The sequence below is a fragment of the Danio rerio genome, chromosome 3, assembly GCF_052040795.2.
Source record: "Danio rerio strain M-AB ecotype USA chromosome 3, GRCz13ab, whole genome shotgun sequence".
Classification (NCBI taxonomy): Eukaryota; Metazoa; Chordata; class Actinopteri; order Cypriniformes; family Danionidae; genus Danio; species Danio rerio.
The window spans coordinates 25,602,769-25,620,790 of NC_141023.1; the positions used below are offsets into that span (position 1 = coordinate 25,602,769).

An 18,022-nucleotide genomic window follows, 5' to 3' on the forward strand; every position below is an offset into this window, starting at 1 on the left:
CCTTGTCTGTTACAGTCTTTTAGTTTATTTGTTTTATACATACACAATTCATTCAGAATTGTTTCTAACATGGTGCTGCATTCATAGCACTTCATTAACATGTATTAGCCCCAAATAGATTTAGTGTTTCATCACCAAATTGATCTTCCACTGCTCATTGGCTCAGGCACCAGATACATCAAAATGAAACTAGACCTCTTTCTGATAAAGTGACTTTGGCCATAAACTCGATGCAAATCTCATTACAGTGTTCAGTAGGTAGTATTACACTAAGAGTAAAATTTACACAAAAAATATTCAGTCTAGAGTGATGAAAGCAGTTCAGTTTAGCCTGAGAACAATACGAATATTTCACTTTGAGTGACAGATTCAATAAACTCAAATATTTGTAGATGTGAAATGCACTTATGCTGTGCAAAGTCATAATGAATTTACTCTAAAGCAGTGTTTCTCAACCAAGTTCCTGGAGGACCACCAGCTCTGCACATTTTCCATGTCTCTCTAACCAAACACACCTGATTCAGATCATCAGCTTATTAAAGACTGAAAGAGCTGTATTGGGTGTGACAGACAAAGGAGACATCTAAAACATGCAGTGTTGGTGGTCCTCCAGGAACGTGGTTGAGAAACACTGATCTAACGCATATATTTAATTTCTTGGTTATTGCTCGCTGGTGGCTAGCATTAATAACTAGCTATCATTACAGTTATCCTGACTCAGAAGCTAGGAGCAATTGTAACACTAGTTATGAATAAAAATGGTATGAATTAAAAGATGCACTCTTTAAAACAAATAAATAGGGCACTAGAATAGTCAACAAACGGTCCTTAAAATATTTTTAGAAAAAGTTTGCATCTCATGTAACATGTTAAGATTTTAACTAAAAGAATTAATGCCATATTTTAATAGTAACATAAAAATTTGATTGCTCATCACTGAACAATCTTATTTTGGCACATGTATTTTTTCCTATAACAAAAGATGGCAGATATATCTGCAGTAGTTTGTATATACAGTTAGCACTGCCTTATTCTCAGTTCCTAGTGTGTGTTTTTTGGTTACTTTGCTGGTGACAGGTGCTGATGATTGGCATTTCATCCGTCAGTCTTTCTTTTATGACCAGCAAGACAAATCTAACTTTGCAGTAGCACGAAATCTAGTACAGACAGTGGTCAGTGTATTAGCTTTACACACAATTCAAGTATTAGCAAATCCCAAATTGCCCAGATTGATAAAGAGTCGTGTTTAGCCTGTAATGCTCGAGATGACTGAGAGTGAGTGCAGAAGAGATGAGTGCAGAAGTGGCCGTTTAGTGCTTCAGTTCATTCTGTATGCGTTATTTTGTTGACAATCCACCTTAGTTTGGCCCTTTAGTCTCCTTAGTCTCTTCCCTTTGGTTTGACAAAGTCACCTGTTTGTTTATGGTTTCATGTGGCATCTGAGGGTAAATCTTCTTCAATTTCCTCCCCTAAAATGTGCTTGACTTGGTTCAATGATACTGCTTGGCGGATCTGCTCCAGCTTCACCTGAAAATGCAGAAGAAATGAAAACGTTTTGAAATCGTTCTCTTTTTTTTACTTAACAGATAACAAGTGGAAACAAAACAAACAAACAAAAAATAATAGTAATAATTAACACATATAATACATCAATTCCACACATTTATACATACATACATACATACATACATAAATACATACGTACATACATACATACACAAATATGTTAAATTAACCTCAACAATATAATAAATAAATAAATAAATAGAATAAATATAAAATAAGACAAAAGGTTGCAAACATACTCTCCCAATGGCGCATAACCTCTAGGACAGGGGTCACCAACCTCGGTCCTGGAGGGCCAGTGTCCCTGCAGGATTTAACTCCAACTTGCCTCAACACACCTCCCTGGGTGTTTCAACTATCCCTAGTAAGACCTTGATTAGCTTGTTCAGGTGTGTTTGATTAGGGTTGTAGCTAAAATCTCCAGGACACCGGCCCTCCAGGAAAGTTTGTACACCGTTAGAAATGATTAATAAACTCATTTACCTTATTTAAATAATCCACAGTTTTTATTCTTGTAAATATTATATTTGTTGAGATATTGTCTGTTTTTATTCCTTTATGTCATTTATGTCTGATTTGCTGTATATTTTTACATTTTGATGTTGATATATTACATTTTAAACATATTTTAATCATATCTAACATGCAATACTGTACAAAATGTCAGCGGCAGATTTTCCTGAATAGATTAAAAGAAAAACAGTAGATTTCTTTTTTATTTCAAAAGTCTTTTTTTCAACCAATTGAAAAGAAACAGTGATTAACACTGCCATAATAAATAAACATATTGTGAAAAATCACTTCTTTTGTTGACCGCTTTCATCTAGTTGACCATGTGTCATGGTAAAAGGTGTGTTTTAATCCGTCGACCACAAATATATTTTAAACCTGTGGGAATAACTGGTTATTTTGATCTATTTCATATAGATTTTTATGTTTACCTATAGATTTTATTTAGTTTAGTTTTTGTTTAATTGAAGTTTAAGTTTAAACTGTTTTTATATTGTATTTAAATTCATCTGTTTGCTTTCCTTCAAATAATTACCCTTTTATTTGTTTTAGTTACAATTACCATTAATATCCCCTTATGTTTTACTTCAAAGATGTGCCCAATGTCAACATCAGAAAAGAAATCATATATCCGGTGCAGTGTTTTATTTGTACCATCAACAACTAATGGATTATGCCAACAGAGACTGCAATGTTTACGCAGGACAGATAAAGAGCATGTTCTCCATACTGATCCTAAATCAGTGCAGTACCTGCAGTGACTGAGACAGCTGCACGAAATCCTTCTGCACAGCCTGACTGGTGTCTAGTTGAGAGCGCAGGCTGATGACCTGACTGCGTAACTCTAAACACTGCTGCTGTAACACCGCCTGAAAGACACAGAGAGACGTACACCGCGGTTCAGCCGCATTCACTAATATTCATCTGTGCACACAAAAGACGCAGGTTTACCTTTTCCTGAAGGTGAGCTTTGTTGTCTTTCTGAAGGTGAGAAAGCGCAACACGCAGACCCTGCACCTCCACTCGACACTCCTGCAGTTCAGCCTCCAACTGCAGAGACACATAGGCAAATGGCTACTTTTTTACAGCTAGCACACTGCATTTCATTTGATGAACAGCATGTAAAACAGACATGCATTATCACCAAATCAAATAGACTTGTAACATAAATGTTAAATTTAATGAGTGCATCTAAATCTAAAAAGGCATTAAAGGGATAATTCACCCAAATGTTTAATTTACTCACTATTTAATCAACCTTAAGTAGATTTAAACCTTTATGAGTTTCTTTGTTCAGTTGAACAAAAAGATTCTATTTTGAAGAAAGCTGGAAGCCTTTAACTATGGACTGTAATATTTGTTTCTCCTACTATGATAGTCAATGGTTACAGGTGTCCAGCTTTCTTCAAAATATCTTCTTTAGTGTTTACCAGAAAATAGAAAAGTCAAAGAATAAGTATAGGGTAAGTATAGGGCGAGTGAATTATGACAATATATAGTGGACTGTCCCTTTAAAGAGATTCTTTTGGCATTTTATTATAGTAAGAGGAGTCAGAGACGTTATAAAAATAACTTCAATGCCATTGCTTTCAATAAAGCATGCAAATGAAATTTGATATTCAAAAACATCTTGAGGAGCTAATTTGGTTAGGGCTTCTTCAACATGACACAGTGAGCTTATGTGGACAAATAAAGTTGGCGATATAATTTCTGAACGCAAGAGAGATTTCAATACACATCATGCACAAAACATAGTATAATCCATTTGATAGCCTGCTGAGAGCAGACACAGGCTTAAAAAAACACATGCAAACTATTGTTGGTGTCTTTGTCCAGGGTTCTGTTCTTCGTACGTGGAATTCTCGGTTAACTGGATTTGGTATTGATGATTTGACATGATCCAGGACCTTTTCATTCTTCAAAACTCATCCGAGAGTTGTCATAGCTCAGATTAGGTCTGGTAGCATTATTTAAAAAAATATAAATAAAACTTATGCAATCTTAAATAAAAATACAAAGACTGTCCCGAGGTGGTTCTCCCCAAAGGGTTCAAAGAGAACACTTATTAATATGGACTTTTTAGACACAAACATGTACTATTTTGAGGTACCAGCTTTAGTACAATTTGTATATGATAATAGACGTGCACATGTTTTGACAGCTAATATGCCGGTGATTTGTTGCTTGGCAAAAGTTGCAGACACCTTTACCAATATCAAAATGCTTTTTTGATGCAAAAATAATTTAAACAGCCAGTTATTCCTTATGAAGAATAAAAAAAAAAAACTTAAATAGGTCCAGCCTACTATTCACCTTATTCTCCACCGACGAGCGGGCGCTGCCATTTGAATCTGTTTAGCTCGAGACTTCTGGTCTCATTCATTTACATTCATTTTTAGACATTAACAACTGCTCATTACGCTGTTTGATGTTGCAAACTGATATTTTCTAATTATATTATTCTACTTGGTCTATATACTCATGCAAACATTTGTTTGTAGAGCAAGTAGTTTGACCGTTTTCTGCCGTTTATTATTTCTAGTCATTTCTCCCATAGGCGACTGAATCGGAAGTTCTAAAACAATCGCGAAAACAGGCGCACTTCCGCATTTTAGAATAAGGTCAATAATAAAGAAAATCCGCTCTAGATGTAAAACTAAACAAATTGCTAAATACTCTAGACACAGAAAAGTGGAAAGCCTGTAGCCCACAACAAACGTGAAAAGTGATTGTGCATCATATTTTAATTGAATATTAATGAGATGATGTCATTATGCTGCTGTGCTGTCAGCCAATCATTGCATTGTTGATCATGATTTCGAGGATCAACAGATCTGTCCCTCACAACACACACAGCGATCTCAGATCAGTTCATCCAGACATTTTAATCTGATTCACAAACTTGTTTGAAGAACCAAATTAGCCAGAGATCAGTTATCAAGATAAACAGATCCAAGATCAAGATCCAAATCATGTTATATCATTTAAGCGAGGTGCGAAGAACGGACCGCTGGTGTTTGTGTACTTAATTCCTTTATTACGAATGAAAAAAGTGTTTAATATTTAATATACAACTGCATCTATCTTTAAAACAGCCATTGAGCCAGTAGTTTGCTGCTCTGTCACCGGTTTCTTTTGCTGACTGTGTAACAATGACCCAGTTTGATCATTTTCCTATTAAAGCTTGGCACTTCTGTAGGACTGGGATCAATGGAAAAAGAAAAAGGTTGATAATTTCTAGGGCATAATGAAAGCTCCACTGTTTTCATGTCACACTCGTCTCTCTTCAGCAGTTGCTTCAGTGGTCTCATTTTACGTTGATGGCTTTCAGCCTTATTCTGTTTCATACCACCATGCTAATAGGTTTTGAATACTTTAGCTCATCCATTAACATGACTTCTGCAGACGTGCCATAAAAGTGCCAAATAAGACCACAACTCCCACGATTCCACTCTGTCACTGCATAATCAAAATATGCCTTTTTGTTGTGAATATGCACCTCAACTGGCGAAAATTGCATATTCTGTTTAAAATTACAAACAAAAATCCCTCACATTCTGTGACAAATAAATGGAAAACTCCCTGATTTTCTGGAATAGACAATGAATAAAATAAATTAATACTGAAACTCCATAAGCCAGGGGTCTCAAATTCAGTTCCTGGAGGGCTGCAGCCTTGCAGAGTTCAGTTTCAACCCTCCTTCAACAGATTTATGCTGCGGTCACACTAGAATTTGAGCATATAAAACTCTGTCATATAGTGCTGCGAAATGGGTGGGATAAAACTAGATGATTGGTCCATATTTAAAATTTCGGTACAGAGAGGTCATGTTTTGATCTTCGATTGGTCTCACACAGTCACTTGACGCGATTTCACAGGTCAGAGTACACCAATCTTGAATTTTGCAACGCAGCGACATGCAAAATTTGTCACATGAACTTCCGTTTTCAGTCTGTCAAATTTGTATGCGTATGAATGGAAGTCTATGGGGCCGAAAAGTGCAGTATGACCGCGGCTTTATCAGCAGATTTCAATCAAGCCTGAAGGACTCATTTTATTGAAGGACAAATAGGGTTAAAGCTAAACTGTGCAGAGGTGTGGCCCTCTAGCAACTGAGTTTGAAACCCATAACCCATGGAATCTAATCTACACTGCTGTTGTAGGGTAAACCTATCTGTACTTTAACAGGGAGACAAGTCCACCTACATTCTTCCCACTGACCTAGATCTGATATTATAGAAAATGCTGTATGCTAGCTTCATGTGAACTGTAAACATCTGTGAGCATACAATTTATACAAATTGTGCAAATATTGAAATTATGGTCAAATGCACTATATTTAAGTATACTCAAGACTTAAAAATATAAGGCGTGCATACCTTTTCCTTCCGGATCTGTATGCGGTCTGTCTCTACTTTCAGACTGGCAAGCTTGACTGAGCAGGAAAGAATTCACAAACTCACAAATCATAAACTGACACAGGACACACAGTTTCAATGTGTTACATCTAGTCTTAAATATCAGTTAAGATTTCGACACTAGAGACAGAAAACAAAGTAACTTTGACTTACCTTCTAGAATTTCTGGAGGATCAGATGTGACAAAACAAAAAAGAAAAGAAAAGAAGATCACATTTTTAAAGTACACTAAACCATCAAAATCTTAAACAAACAGAAACAACTTTAAAGAGATACAGCAGTTTATCCAAACACAAAAAACAACAACTTTACTCTCCCACAAAAGAAAATATTTTGAAGAAGGTTGAAAACCAGCAGCTATTGATTCTATATTACCATTTGTCCTACTAAAGGAAGTCAGTGGCTTCCAGTTTCCAACATTCTTTAAAATATCTTCTTTTGTGTTCAGCAGAAAAAAGGAACCTGAAAGGTTTGGAACCACTTGAGGATGAATTAATACTGTGCTTGAGCAATGATGAAAAGCAAAATAAAATAAAAAAGTTTTCTGTGGCTCAAGCACCAGTGGGATTAATTATGTTCCCATGTGTATAGTTTATACGCACTGTAAAACATTTAGTATAAAAATATATGTAAATAAATATGTAACAATATAGACAGACCGCTCTCCTCTGTGCGCGTCTCCAGCTGTTCCTGTAGGTTGACTATTTCAATACGAAGCCTCTCTTCACAGTGAGCTGCCTATAGAGATACACATTAATAGAAAAACACACACCATTCAGTTCCTCCACACCTTTCAACAAATCCACGTACACTCACACACTCGTTTACCTCTAGTGTTGGACTGGGGGGTGGCAGGCTGTTCTCGGTTTTTTCATCCACGTCACCGTCTTCTCCCTTCAGCTTGGAGAGTTCATTACAGACTCTCTTCTGCGAGTAAGACAGCTCTGCCTGAGTGGAGAAAATGCACAAAGAAAAAGTTTCATAAAGAGCGTGTGATCTCATCAGGGTAGTAGCTCGGAAATCCTGCTAATGCTAGCTTCTGATTGGTTCAGTCACATGCTACTCACCAATCTGCACTGAACAGCATTTTGTGACATGCTAAAAGATTTCTGTAGATCTTGAAGGAGGGCTTCAGAAGTTTGCACCTGAGACTGAAGCACTGACAACTGCCATAGACAAGAACACGCAGATATATTAATATACAAGTGTTTATTTAGAAAGAAATCCTCTGCAGACATGCTATGTCAAGGTTCTAGTAAAACTATTATATTTATTTATTAACTTTTATTATCTATTTTTTTTCATAGTTATGCCTTTTGTGTATCATTTTATGTTTTGGGAGAAGCCTGTGTAGTCATTTCCAGTCAAAAAAAAAAACCTTGCTGGTTGAATAAAAGTAAATTTAAGTCTGAATCTGCCAGGGGTATGAATAATTTCGGGCTTGACTGTATATTTAAAAACATTTTAAATTAGTCTTTTGTGTTTCAAAGGGTACCTATGATGAAAATTGACTTTTGTAAGCTGTTTGGACAGAAATGTGTGTACGTATAGTGCATGCACTGTCATATTAGAGTGATGGCAACACAATAAGTCTCATTTTTAAATTTCCTGACGTTAAAATAGGATTTTAAAATAAACTTGCTTGGTATTTTTGACTAATGAGCAGTATTTCAGCTTTATTTAATTCTCTATCACTGACTGCTGTTTATCTGGTGTAAAGCAGGAAAAGCAGACACGCATGTGGTGGAGCAGAGGAGCAGCTCATTTGCATTTAAAGCCACAGGCTACAAAAACAGCAACAATATATTCAGACAGCTTAAACTTTACAGACTCATTGTGGAGACACCAAAGGCTTATCAAACATGTTGTAAAAGGGTAAAATAGGTGTCCTTTAAACCATTTTATTAATGTAAAGCAGTTGTTTCAATTTATTCATTCAAAGTTTGTCAAATTCGGTTGTTTTCCACATTATACAACTAATTCCATTTGTATAAACGGATTCCACAATTTCATGAAATTATTCATAGTTCTTGTATTTAAATTTAAGATTTTTAAATTAAGAATTTCTTAGTATTTTCATTTAATTTTTGAAAGCAGCATGGTACAATTGTTGAAATAACACAATAAACTTTCATTTCAAGCACTTTCAACGACCTATGTTTTTTCTTAAGTACTTTTCAGGCCTTGAATTCATGTATCTGAAATACAAGTGCTTTTAGGAAGTGTGGGAACACTGCAGAAGACATTTTATTCTGTTAAAAACTACCAATGAACTGTTTAGAATGAATAAGTAGACAGAAATTAGAATTAGTTTAGCAAAGAAATAATAAATTATTCAATGACTTTAAAAACAATCGCACCAATACCAATAAATTAATAAATGTTCTTTGGAAAATTCATCTTGTGAAAGACAAGTAGTAAGAGTTTCAGTACCTGTTTTTGTGTCTCTGTGCTTTGCACTTCCAGTTCTCTCTCTAGTTCAGCTTTCTGTTTTTGAAGCTCCGTCACCTCGTCTTGAAGCTCTGCAAGCTACAAATGTGCAGGACGAGATTCAACAAGAGACAGTGACTACGTTTACATGGACATCAGTAATCTCAATATTTGCCTAAATCTGAATAAGGCAATAATATGATTAAGGCGTTACTATGAGTTGCTTTTTGAATGTTCCTTTCATGATCCCGTTTTTCATGTTATAACACATAATTCGATTAACTTCATTGTGTCACCACACTACCCACATTTCCTCTGGAGTTTTATGTAATTTCAGATGTTTCGTTTTTAATTTGTCGACTTTAACTGCAGTTTGGCACTTTCACTTTCATTCAGAAACATTTAATGCATGTCCCTGTGACAAACGAGATATTGGATGCTCGTATGAACTGCTGGAAGAGTTTAGTTGTAATGGAATGTTATATACCGCACGCCGTACGGGAAAAAACATCTGCATTTCTACCATGTAAATTGCTGTTTACATGGTCAACTCTTAATCAGAGTATTGTCTTAATCGTATTAAAATTGGATTACTGGTGTCCATGTAAACGTACTCTTTGACGTCATGCGTTAGTCATTATGTCAATGATTTCTAATGCAATGTTTAGCAAATAAGCTAAAAATCTACCACACCAATTACTTGAGAAAGGCAGCACTTATGAAGAGTTATTTCTATCTGATCAATGATTTTAGATCCAATCCTAATTAGAAAATTAATACATTACTTTTTAGCATTTTGGTAATTTCCATGACTTTGTTGGATTCAACTCCTGGACACCACAATTTTACAGTTCCTGATACAGTTTTCATGGCAGTGGGAAACCTAAACGAAAGACTACTGGTATACTGACTTGTGCTTGCAGTTTGTCCCAGTCAGCATGTGTGACCAGCCTGTGTCCCGGTGGCGGCAGGTAGATCGCTTCTGGCACCAGTGTTCCAGTGGACAGCAGGGAGGCAGTGTCATCCTGAGGGGGTGGATGTCGGGGCAGAGAGGGCGTATCAAGAGAGAAAGATGACAGAGAGGCAGAGTCGCAGTGCTGGGGAAAGTAGTCCATCATGAGGCCAGTGGTCTCTGTGTCTGAAGTCTCTGCCAGCAGCTCCAGAGGATCGGAGTCTGACCCTGAGCCCTCGTGATCCACACCCCGCAGGGGAGAGGAATCTCCCAGTGCTCCATCATTGGGGGGAGATGTTCCTTCCACCTTGCCTTTTTTAAAAATTCCCTAGATGCACAATGAGAAGTAAACAAAGATTAATAAAAACACTAATAGGCAGATTTACTAAATATGGGCAAATTAGCAATTAGACCAAAATCCAATAGATCGTAATCAACAGGTATGGTGTTAAATTATTTCAGTTATTTTAGGAAAAATGCTATTTTAAAAATTAAAAATTAAATTAAATGTATTACAGCAAAACCTGAAATTGCATGATTCATTTAAATACTTTACTACAATAAGTTTAGAGTCTGAAAGGTAAACTCCAATAAATGCATCTGCAATACAACCGGCCTCAAAAAATTCCAGGCCTTTTCAGTGCTAAATTTGTACCATGTGCCTTCTAAAATCTGTAATTCAGACAGAGGGTTTGTGCTTTTATTCTGGGTTCACACCAAACACAGAATTAGGTATTCACTAAAGTAAGTTAAATAGTTAGGATCTGCCTCAAATGAGGGTGGCGCAGTGGCGTAGTGGGTAGGGCTGTTGCCTTGCAGCTGGTTCGAGCATTAGCTGGGTCAGTTGGCATTTCTGTGTGGAACATGCATTTTCTTTCTGTGTTTGTGTGGGTTTCCTACGGCTGCTTTGGTTTCCCCCACAGTCCAAAGACATGCAGTATAGGTGAATTGAATAAAGTAAATTGGCGATAGTGTATGTGTGTGAATGAGTGTTTATGGATGTTTCCCAGCACTAGGTTGCAGCTGGAAGGGCATTTGCTGTGTAAAACACATGCTGGATAAGTTGGTGGATCATTCCGCTGTGGTGACCCCTGACGAATAAAAGGACTGAGCTGAAGGAAAATGAAATGAAAAGACACAAACCTTAGTGTCATGGGGCAGAGCAGCTCTCCTCCACTGCGCTCTCTCTGACTGCAGAGCAGATATTCTGGCTTCATACTGAGCAGCTGTTTCTGAAATGGGCAAAAACAGAGAAACTAAATATAAAGGAATTGAAACTCATATCCTGCTGCATCCAGTTCTTTGGGTAATGTTTAACTTCATGACACTGAAGCTGACTAATGGAAACTGCAACAGATTCAAAACCGCCTTACACTTCTAAATGTAACAGCTTATTAAACAATGCAGAGTCAGATTTTAATTTGCAGGATGCATTCGGCAGATGCTTTCATTAAAAGTGATTTAACTAACATTCAGGGCATACATTTTATCAGTTCATGCACTACCTCTGAATTGAACTCGTGACCTTGGTATTGCTGGCGCCATGCTTCACTGTTTCAGTTACATGACTCCGGTTGTTAAATGGATTGTGAAAAGCAAGTGCTGCGTGCAGAAATGGAGACTTTCAGAATCTGAATGCAGGGAGTTTAAATGAACAGCCTTGAATCTCATACAGAAATGAGTCTTATCACAAGTACTTTCTGATGCCACGTCAAAAAGCTCTGTACTTAAATTAATAATGATGATGACGAAAAAAGCCTTCATTTGCCACATACACTTTTACATGCAGCGAAATAGGACCCCTCCGACCATACACAAACATCACACATTTCTGGGGAAGACAGGTCAGACGAGAGGTGGCATAGGAAATAGTAAATAAGACACATTGGAAAAAAAAAAAAAAACTTCCAGACTGTCCTTAAAGTAGGACAGCGTGAGATCAGGAAAGCCAACAAGTACATAAACACATAGACATGTGGAGATATTCCAATATAGATGACAGCCATCTGGCCCTGCAGCTGAAATGTATGTATTATTTTAAGTGAAAAACATGTGAAACAACTTTCAATGTAGGGCTGCATAATATTGGTAAAAATCTGATATTGTGATATGCGACAATGAACTACAAAAGCAGCCTTATGTCACACAGGAATATCAAGGTAATGGCCAAAAATACATTGTGGGGGTCATAATTACTGTTTTTTTAATGCCAAAAGTCATTAGAATATTAAACAAAGGCTGCGTTAAATTAAGACTTTTTGTAAATTTCCAGCGCTTCACATTAGAAATGATTATCCATGAACATTATCATCATTCCTCCTCTTAAAATGCTGTCTAAAGTGTTTCTGTACTCTCAGATCAACATTTCATAATGACAAGAAATGTGTAAAAAGTTATTAAAAGTTTATCTTCTTACATTACATAGATTATATAACAGAATAATGATTTAGAATCACATGAACCTGTTTTATGTTAGCTTAATTGTTGCTTTAAAATAAGACTGAAATTTCTGACCACTTAACCATGCAACAATCTTCAGATCTTGAATCATTGATATTCCTCTTGATCCCAGCTTGTGTGTGCTGCATATTTGTCATCTGAACTTTAACACTGTGGTTAGTTTTATGTTTGCTGGAAGCTAAATATGTCATTACGTGTTTTTGGAAAAAAGAAGGACAGTCTTGGTGTATCTCAGTGGACAAAGGAGATGACCTCTTGCCTTACCTTAGAAAAGATTACCTTTTTTTTTGAAAATCAAAACTCATATATTTTGGTCTATTTGAAAAGTATTCTAAGACGTCTATGAGTCTAGATGGTGACTGTAAGCTGTGCCTCCCAAATCAGGACAGGGCGTACTGATGTCATCTGCTTCTATGACGTTTCAAGGAGATCAACACCTTTAATTTGCAATGAGCCAAAGTCTTTAAAGGGATCTATTTTCTTGGTCATGGGGGGATTTTGTGTTTGATGGCAGGTACTGCCGAGTCTCTTGCCAAGGCTACCTTGCCGGGACGTGGGCATGATGTTGTTGTGCGTGAGCGAATGACTGGGAGGAATAATTAGTGGTGCTGGGGCTTCCCCGGACCAAAGTTTTGGTGGCCGCTGTTGACTTTCCCAATGCTGTATCGCACGTCTGGAAGCAAGCAAGCGTGCCAGCAGCAGTGTTATATTGTTGCATGGTCTATTCCGTAACAGTATGTATTTTGTTCGCCAGGGGTTTGAGTGTGTTTGGTTTCTCCTGGCACTTGTATTGTGTTTGTGACTGGGGTTTGAGAGCAGAACTATTATCCTGTTTGTACATGAAATATCGAATGACGATGACTTGATATTTAGCTGGGGTGGTATTGACAGTAGCTTATGTTTGGAGTGCTGTGTGGTGTTTATTTATTGGTGTTACTGATGCTTTGATGGGTTTGTTATGTAAAATGTTGTATTGCACAATTATGGTTGATACCCTCTTGTTAAATGCCTTGTGGTTCTCATTTTAGCTACCTTAACCAATTATGCTAATTTAGTGTGCTAATATTCTTCATTTACAATGAATATTGTGAACATTGTATACCCTACCTGTTGCACCCCTTCTGTAGAATTGATATATATATATATATATATATATATATATATATATATATATATATATATATATATATATATATATATATATATATAAAACAACCCTCAGATGTGTGCTTTAGCAGCACATTAGGCAACTCATTACCTCGCAGAGCCTCCTGTAAGGACTGAATCTCCTGGTCACACTGTTTTTGCAGGTCCTGCAGCTCCTCCTGTTTGCTTAGTTCGCAGATCCTCGCCACGCCCTGCCAATGCTCCAGCTGAGCTCTGCACTCGATTAGCTCAGCCTGCAGGTCTGATCCAGCTTCTGTTTGAAGACACATTCCCACAGAGAGAGGACTTTACAAACTCTGCTAAACACCCTCTCCCCTCTTCTGTTTTATTTTTAAAGATTCAAACAAAACAGCTGCATTATGTGTGAATACAGGTGCGTGACAGATAAGAGACACTCATGATGGAGCTCTATTAACGAGATGAATTTGCCAAAAGCAGATAAACCATAAAAGAGCAGGGTTTAATATGTCTAATGCTATTTAAGGTTTAAATTCTACACACACCATGTCAAGTGTCTTATTCTGATTATAGTCGAAAACACCTGTTGACCTCTGCAGAACTGTTTTTCCTCCATTTTTTCATCAATTTATTTAGCTGTTGCTGCTCTTTAATAAAATACAAGAGTGACCCAAAATCAACCCGCGTTCACAACTGTTATTAATGCATATGTGCTATGATGCAGCTCGTGCGCTTTAAGAGCCAGCGTTACGTGGTCAGACATTTGCCCTCAGAGCTCAACTGACCATTCCTAGCTAATATAATCGCAACACATCTCGGAATGATCGCCAAAATGTGTTTACATCGACACTTCACACACAGACAGACTGTAATAATGTAGCGGTTGTTCATACCGTCACGCTCGTCACTGCGCGACGCGGCTGCTGTTGTCGTGTCCGACACTTCCATGGCTTCACGTCATTTGTCTCGATATTTCCCTTTGGTTTCGTTATTCTTCCCTTCGCCCGCATCCGTCTTCCTTTTCCTGTGTGCAGTGCAGCAGGGCCGGCCTTCAGCAAACTGCGCCAAGAGTTCAGGAAACAACTTTCCCCGGTTCAGTCCTGCGGATGTTACCTAACCATCCTCCCTAGAGTCTCTCTCTCACACACAGGCACTCAACGTGTCTCAAACACTAGCGAGGGCACTAGAGTAGAGTGAGCGCGCAGCTCTGAGCTGTTCGTGTAGGCGCTCGTGATGCTGCCTAGAGAGGCAGCTGACATGATTTTGCTACAGTCCCAGAGAGGATGTGGGCGATACATGCGATCCCAAACATTTGTATTTGACAACTAGGCTATATGGTTTTGATGCAGTTGTTCTTCAAAACACTGCGACTAAAATTGTTGGGAATGTTGTTTGGTAATACATGCTTGAGTGAATCAAATGTATTAATGTATTTAAATTACATCTAGTTTATTAATAAAATGGATATGTTTTGGAGGGATATTTATTTAGTGACTACTTTAGAGGTTACTTTGGGTGAAACTATACAAATTATTAATGTTTCTTTTTTTTTAAGCTACATGCAGATATAAACACCTATTTTATTGTGTTTTGTGAACACTTTAAATGTCTATCGGTGCTGTCGAACTGTCAGACTGCTGAATGATTTTTTCTTAATAATGATTGGTGCGATTATGCATTCACAATAGTTTGCACCATTATATTTGTGATCAAATGTATATGTATATTATACTTTTTAAATATTAATATTTAAGAAATAGATAAGAGAAAGCCATTTCATACTATTAAATACACCCCATATTGAAAATGAATATTTGTATCCATTTCTCAGTGAATATACTGTAGGCCTTATATTTTGGTGCATTTGAACAAAACAAATTTATTAAACAAATATATTTAATAAAATAATGTCACAGAACACATTTAGATATGGAAAGATAATACAAAGCAAAATAAAGAAAATTTTTGTTTTACATACTATAAAATGTCAACAATATAAAATTTTTTGTTTCTCTTGATTTTTGCTCTGTTATTTGTTTAAATATTTTTTTCTATAACATGAATTTGGGCTACTAATTGTTGGACTGTTATTGTTAACTATTTTGTTAGATAAACTCCAGATTTGGCTTCAGTACTGACTAATCTAATGTAAATGCACAAATATAATATTGTATAGCTTCATAAAAATATGAATTTAAATAAGAGATTTGTGAGGGGTGTACTCATATACTGAGCACTGCACATACTGTATACTCTTATGCAGAACCATTTTTTGTCTGATTAAGTAAAAATGGCTACCTCTGTATTTGACTATTACATTTACATTTTAACTACATTAGTGATCACTTCTTTATAAATGAAGGAGGACTTGTTCGATTATACAAGATGCAATTCAGTCCAAACATTTCACGTCATACAAGGTGAACCGGTTTGGTCAGTTCATTACAAAAGAACCGACTCTCAAGAATAGTTCCATTTCACAACGCAGTGTGGCTTGCCAGTTCCACACTCTATTTATGCTTAATATAAAAGCATTATGTGATTCAATATTTTTAGAGGAAAAAGATAAACGTTCAGATTTAATCAAATCAATAGTTTACCATATTCTCTTTTTCATGAAAAATGTCATTTTAATATTGGATTTAACCCGAAACACAAACATGTTTACAGAATGAATATGAACACACACACACGCACACACGCACACACGGTACAATTCCCAAATTAATAAGCTATATTATATATAGCTTTCTAAAATGTAAAACTATAGGGAAAACATTATTTGGAACTCTTCAGTTTTAAAAATCAAATTTTAAGCTATCTCCATTTTTCATTTGTTAAGCAAATAGCTTTTAGTTTGAGTAATTCTGCTTCCAAACTGTACTTAAGTGATATATTTCTTCAGTATTTGTCTTGTGCAAAAATGTCTAAAGATTTCAGATGATTTGACATTGTTTTGTTTTCTGTGTAGTTGTTTAAAATAGACTGGTTATTTAAAGAAAAAATTGTTCCAATTGGCCAAGAAAAGTATGGTATATAAAAATGGCATCTATCTGCATTTAAAGGGGTGGTCAACTACAATATCATATTTCAAACTTTATTTAATGTGTAATGTAGATGTGTGAACCTAAACAACATCTCTGAACGTAAGACGCTCTAAGTTCAGTGCAAAGGGAGACATTGGCTTTTACAGAGTTAGTTTAGCAAAGCCTACAGAGAACAAACTTTGAGAACTACAAAAAATGACATTCTGGTGAGTGAGATCACAAATGTTACACGAATTCACCACGCACATACACCCGGCACAGCGAAGGGGCATGGCCAGAGACACTGTAATGTTATAGCAGAGAAAGCTAAAAGGCCGTCCTAAAGCTGCTATTTTCACATAGATTGTTCCGTTTCTGTATTTGGGCTTCCAAAGGACACGACACAAAGAGAGAAGTGCTTACAGTGTAATTTTAATTATGTTCCAGAGAATTATAAAAAAAATAATAATGATTACAGCTAGCATTTGACAAAGGAGAGCTTCCAGAATCTCTATCAGTTGGATTTGGCTAAAAACTCCTACAACCAACAAAGCTGTGAATTGCGAGACACAACCTGTAAGTACTTACATGTGTTAAATTTTTGATCTATTACATGCAGTTTCTAGTGTTAACTGTATGTAGTGGCAAGGAAGTAAACCAGGATGTAAACAACAGGAAATGCTTTTCCGCACCGCTAACAATTTAGCTAAAAATTCATATTTATCCATCAAACAGCTGTAAACATCAACAATCTTCAGCAGCTCTGCAGTGTCTCCCTATGTAGCTTCTTTCTCTACGCTCTACATCTCAAATAATGAAACATATGTGAACGTTTCATATTACTTACACATGCTTATAACCCCAATATATGTAAAAGACACTTCTCAGGTTTTATTTTAGAGAGCAAGCGTGAGCTTAAGCAGTGTCCTCAGTGTCATTTTTAGTCCGATTTAGGCTCAAACTGATATGGCTAACAGCTACTCTGGCTGGCAGTGTTTACACAGCGTAAAATCAAGTGCTTGAAGGTGTGTAACGCTTTTCCTGGTGATGTGGAGCCGATCCGCGAATCACAGCACATTATATTAGCTGACCAATCAGAGCCTCTTAAGGGCAGGCCTTCGGAGGAACTAGGAAATATGACAGTCGTTTTCAAGTTAGCTGAGTAGCTGTATACAAGCAAAATTATATGAAAAAAAAATAACTTGATGTTCTACAAATCAAGCATGAGCGCACATCGCTTTGCATCTTATAAACACAACCTTAAAAATACACTCTGGACCACCTCTTCTAGATATTTCTTGTTATTTTAAATCTTTTAAAAAAACAACTTCATTTGTAAAGCCAAACTGAAATACCAAGGAACTTACTTTAAATTGAAGACCTTTTTATGGCCATAAAAAAAAAAATAGCATCTGGAAAAGTCTGATAGGAATAAAACAAACTAGTATGCTCATACACACGCAACAGATCTCATCTGAAATTCCTCAGAGGATTAGGATGTTAACCTTGACCTAGTCAAGCATCTCATTTTGACA

General features: G+C 36.5%; 1 protein-coding gene across 5 annotated transcripts; it reads right to left on the minus strand.

Annotated features, from left to right (window-relative positions):
* Positions 1-2: 2 nt before the first annotated feature.
* rabep2 (rabaptin, RAB GTPase binding effector protein 2) lies at positions 3-14,488 on the minus strand. Of its 5 annotated transcripts, none has more exons than XR_015480074.1 (13): positions 14,355-14,427; positions 13,595-13,756; positions 11,020-11,108; positions 9,836-10,204; positions 8,928-9,023; positions 7,562-7,660; positions 7,323-7,442; positions 7,141-7,232; positions 6,456-6,511; positions 3,028-3,126; positions 2,829-2,945; positions 633-1,527; positions 3-480 (listed from the first exon to the last, which is right to left on the minus strand). XR_015480074.1 is itself a non-coding variant. In NM_001080625.2 (13 exons), the coding sequence occupies exons 1-13, from the start codon at positions 14,407-14,409 to the stop codon at positions 1,429-1,431; spliced, it is 1,452 nt and encodes a 483-aa protein (NP_001074094.2). In that variant the 5' UTR covers positions 14,410-14,488; the 3' UTR covers positions 655-1,428. The 5 variants fall into 5 exon arrangements, 1 of the variants encoding a protein (NP_001074094.2); XR_015480073.1 differs by having other exon boundaries at positions 3-463; positions 618-1,527; XR_015480075.1 differs by having other exon boundaries at positions 618-1,527.
* Between the last annotated feature and the right edge of the window lie 3,534 nt (positions 14,489-18,022).

Excerpts from the sequence above, each read along its gene's own strand:
- rabep2 (NM_001080625.2), bottom strand. The coding sequence starts at position 14,409 with ATGGAAGTGTCGGACACGACAACAGCAGCCGCGTCGCGCAGTGACGAG. Across the intron at positions 13,757-14,354 it reads GCGCAGTGACGAGCGTGACG|AAGCTGGATCAGACCTGCAG; the intron begins GTATGAACAACC and ends GTCTTCAAACAG. Across the intron at positions 3,127-6,455 it reads TACAGATCCGGAAGGAAAAG|TTGGAGGCTGAACTGCAGGA; the intron begins GTATGCACGCCT and ends GTGTCTCTGCAG.